This window comes from Coregonus lavaretus (genome assembly GCF_964263955.1).
Source record: "Coregonus lavaretus genome assembly, chromosome: 34".
NCBI classification, from domain to species: Eukaryota; Metazoa; Chordata; class Actinopteri; order Salmoniformes; family Salmonidae; genus Coregonus; species Coregonus lavaretus.
The window spans coordinates 37,710-41,585 of record NC_140021.1 but is presented as its reverse complement, the minus strand read 5'-3'; the positions used below and the strand labels follow the sequence as shown (position 1 = coordinate 41,585).

Genomic DNA, 3,876 nt, shown 5'->3' with positions numbered 1-3,876 from the left:
AAGGGCAAAATGTAAACAGCTACAGGTGAATAATGAGAACAGATACATCAACTATTGGCGGAGTGAGGTCGAAGGTCAGAGAAAAGATGGAACGCTGTCGAACATTTGAAAGAGACTTCACTTTAGCTGAATACTTAACCTGTGTAAAAGACCCCAAACAAAAGAAAAACCTTAACCAAATACCGAAAATAGTGATCGTAGCGTGGTTAGCAAGAGAGGACAGGCTCAAAATGAACAACACTTTCTAATCACCTGCCCCATATATTAATTAGAGACTCCTTCTTCCCTAAATTCAAAATGAAAAGTTATACATTCACAAAACAATCAAACAAAGATCAACTTTGTATAGTTTTGGGAGAAAGGTCTGATGTGATGTGATAGAGTTGGCAGCACAGTATGACAAGTTAAGGGAGGAAACATCATGTACTATTCTCTCCATGGATTATAAATCATAGACAATATACTCTGAGTGCTCTTTCCTTGACATAGACTGACCAGGTGAATCCAGGTGAAAGCTGTGATCCCTTATTGATGTCACTTGTTAAATCCACTTCAATCAGTTGTAGATGAAGGGGAGGAGACAGGTTAAAGAAGGATTTTTAAGGCTTGAGACAATTGAGACATGGATTTTGTATGTGTGCCATTCAGAGGGTGAATGTGCAAGACAAAATATTTAAGTACTTTGAACGGGGTATAGTAGTAGGTGCCAGGTGCACCGGGTTTGAGTGTTTCAAGAACTGCATCGCTACTGGGTTTTTCACACTCAACAGTTTCCCATGTGTATCAAGATTGGTCCACCACCCAAAGGACATCCAGCCATCTTGACACAACTGTGGGAAGCATTGGCGTCAACATGGGCCAGCATCCCTGTGGAATGCTTTCGACACCTTGTAGAGTCCATGCTCCGACTAATTGAGGCTGTTCTGAGGGCAAAAGGGGGGGTGCAACTCAATATTAGGAATATGTTCTTCATGTTTTGTACACTCAGTGTAGAGCACCAGCCATTTTAATGTTTATTTATTTGTTTTACATATTAATTAGTATTACATCTACTATTGTTATTGTTGTCACTGTTGTTTTCAGTTGAGAGAGAGAGAGAGAGAAAGAGAGAGAGAGAGAGAGAGAGAGAGAGAGAGAGAGAGAGAGAGAGAGAGAGAGAGAGAGAGAGAGAGAGAGAGAGAGAGAGAGAGAGAGAGAGAGAGAGATCAATGCTGTTAGTCTTATTTTTCCACTGTCCTGTTTCCTCATCACTGTCTGGACTGGATATGAAAGCAACATCAACCTGCCAATCTAAGACAATAAAATGATCCATAAAAGTCCATAAAGAAATCACCGATATGGAATAGCCTAATATTATTAGACATAGGACAAAAAAAATACTTGGAATTTGTCCCAAATGGCATCCACCCTATTCCCTATATAGTGCAGTACTGTAGTGGTAGAAGAAGACACTCCCAGCAGAGAGACAGTCCCAGCAGAGAGACAGTCCCAGCAGAGAGACAGTCCCAGCAGAGAGACAGTCCCTCCTGTCCTATGATGTAGCGCCACAGAGTCTGTCTGTAGAGATGTCCTTGTTGTCCTCTGATCTACCTACAACAAATGGCCAAGTCTGTGGACAGACGGAGAGATAGATGTAATAAATACACAGGATATGTGAATACATATAGCAAAAAAAAAAAGCAGCAGGAATAGGGATCATACGTTCTTTATTAATTATGTTATTTTATTTATAGGCATGTTATTATGGTATCTTAGCCTAAAGTGCCTGCTAAAAAGTATTCATACCCATTTACTTATTCAACATTTTGTTGTATTATAGCCTGAATTAAAAATGGAATAAATACTTCCCCCTCCCCCACTAATATACACACAATACCCCATAATGACAAAGTGAAAGCATGTTTTTAGAAATGTTAGCAACTTTATTGAAAATGAAAAACAGAAATATCTTATTTACATAAGTATACACACCTCTGAGTCAATAGATGTTAGAATCACCTTTGGCAGTGATTACAGCTGTGAGTCTTTCTGGGTAAGTCTCTAAGAGCTTTGCACACCTGGATTGTACAATATTAGCACATTATTCTTTTTTTAAATCTTCATGCTCTGTCAAGTTGGTTGTTGATCATTGCTAGACAGCCATTTTCAAGTCTTGCCATAGATTTTCAAGCCGATTTAAGTCAAAACTGTGACTAAGCCACTTAGGAACATCCCATGTTGTCTTGGTAAGCAACTCCAGTGTAGATTTGGCCTTGTGTTTTAGGTTATTGTCCTGCTGAAAGGTGAATTTGTCTCCCAGTGTCTGGTGGAAAGCAGACTGAACTAGGTTTTGCTCTAGATTTTTTGCCTGTGCTTAGCTCTATTCCATTTATTTTTATCCTAAAAAACTCCCTAGTCCTTGCCGATGACAAGCATACCCATAACATGATGCAGCCACCACCATGCTTGAAAATTTGAAGAGTGGTATTCAGTGATGTGTTGGATTTGCCCCAAGCATAATGCTTTGTATTCAGGACATGAAGTTACTTTCTATGCCAATTTTTTTGCAGTATTACTTTAGTGCCTTATTGCAAACAGGATGGATGTTTTGGAATATTTTTATTCTGTACAAGTTTCCTTATTTTCACTCTGTCATTTAGGATAGTATTGTTGAGTAAATACAATGTTGTTGATCCATCTTCAATGTTTTAAAGTCACCACTGGCCTCATGGTGACGTCCATGAGCGGTTTCCTTCCTCTCCTGAAATTGAGTTAGGAAGGACACCTGTATCTTTGAAGTGACTGGGTGTAATGAATACTTATTGACTCAAGACATTTCAGCTTTTCCAATTTTAATTAAATTGTAAACATTTCTGAAAACATAATTCCACATTGTCATTATGGGTCATAAATGGTCTGACTCTCACCACACCGTTTCACAGCATAATCAAAAGGCAATGGATGCAACTTGCAAAAGTTGAAAAACATGCATAGCTACATCATTTGTTTGTTGCATTTTTCTACACACTTTACACTGCACATTTTTCTACACACAATTGAATTAGTCGCTCTGGATAAGAGCGTCTGCTAAATGACCAAAATGTGAATGTAAAAATGTAAATGTGTGTCTTTCATACCGAAGTTTACAGGGTCAAGTTTACAGGGTCAAGTTTAATAATATAATGCTTCATACCAGGTTGACAGGGTGTACGAAGCTGCTCTCGAAGACGTTGTCTTGTAATAGCTGTCGGAGGTGTGAAATATAACTGGATGCTAGACGCAGCGTGTCCAGTTTGGACAGCTTGGTATCGGCCGGTACCCACGGCAAGCTCGTTTTCAGTCTGGTAAACGCTTTGCTCAGCACCCTCATCCTCGCCCTCTCTCTGGCGTTTGCAGCATTCCTTTGCGTCTGCCGCCCCTTCACAAGTTGTTTTCCTCCGGCAGCAGTGACGCGCGCTCGCTTGGTCTTGACTTCATAACTGCCATCGTTACCGAACTCGTTGTCTGAGTACTCGGCGGAAGTGTAGTGGCTCTGTGCAATGTTCCGTTTGGTTTTGCTGCTGTCGAACGGTGCATCTGTCCGTTTGTGATGCGTCTCAATGTCCTCTCCATCGCTTACTGAGCCGGTGGACATGTCTGTCAGTTTCACCTGTGCCCTGTAGCAGGACAGAGGAGTCACTGGAGAGGTACAGGTGAGATATAACTGATTGAACTACCTCAACAATAGACTCTCTACTTTGATGCTGTGTCTGTGTATAGGTGGTTTAGAAATAGATGTTCCACTTCTTCTGCTCCAGGAGTGTGAAGGCTGCTTCTTCAACCAAAATTAAAATAAAATAAAACATATTTAAAAAAGTCCCTATAGTTGATCCATCTCATACTCAGATTTCAGTATGT

General features: G+C 40.2%; 1 protein-coding gene across 1 annotated transcript; it reads right to left on the bottom strand.

The window, feature by feature from the left end:
- Positions 1–1,531: 1,531 nt before the first annotated feature.
- LOC311109376 (musculin-like) lies at positions 1,532–3,613 on the bottom strand (the record flags this gene model as incomplete). Its single annotated transcript, XM_084152230.1, has 2 exons — positions 1,532–1,609; positions 3,173–3,613. The coding sequence occupies 2 exons, from the start codon at positions 3,611–3,613 to the stop codon at positions 1,532–1,534; spliced, it is 519 nt and encodes a 172-aa protein (XP_084008356.1).
- Between the last annotated feature and the right edge of the window lie 263 nt (positions 3,614–3,876).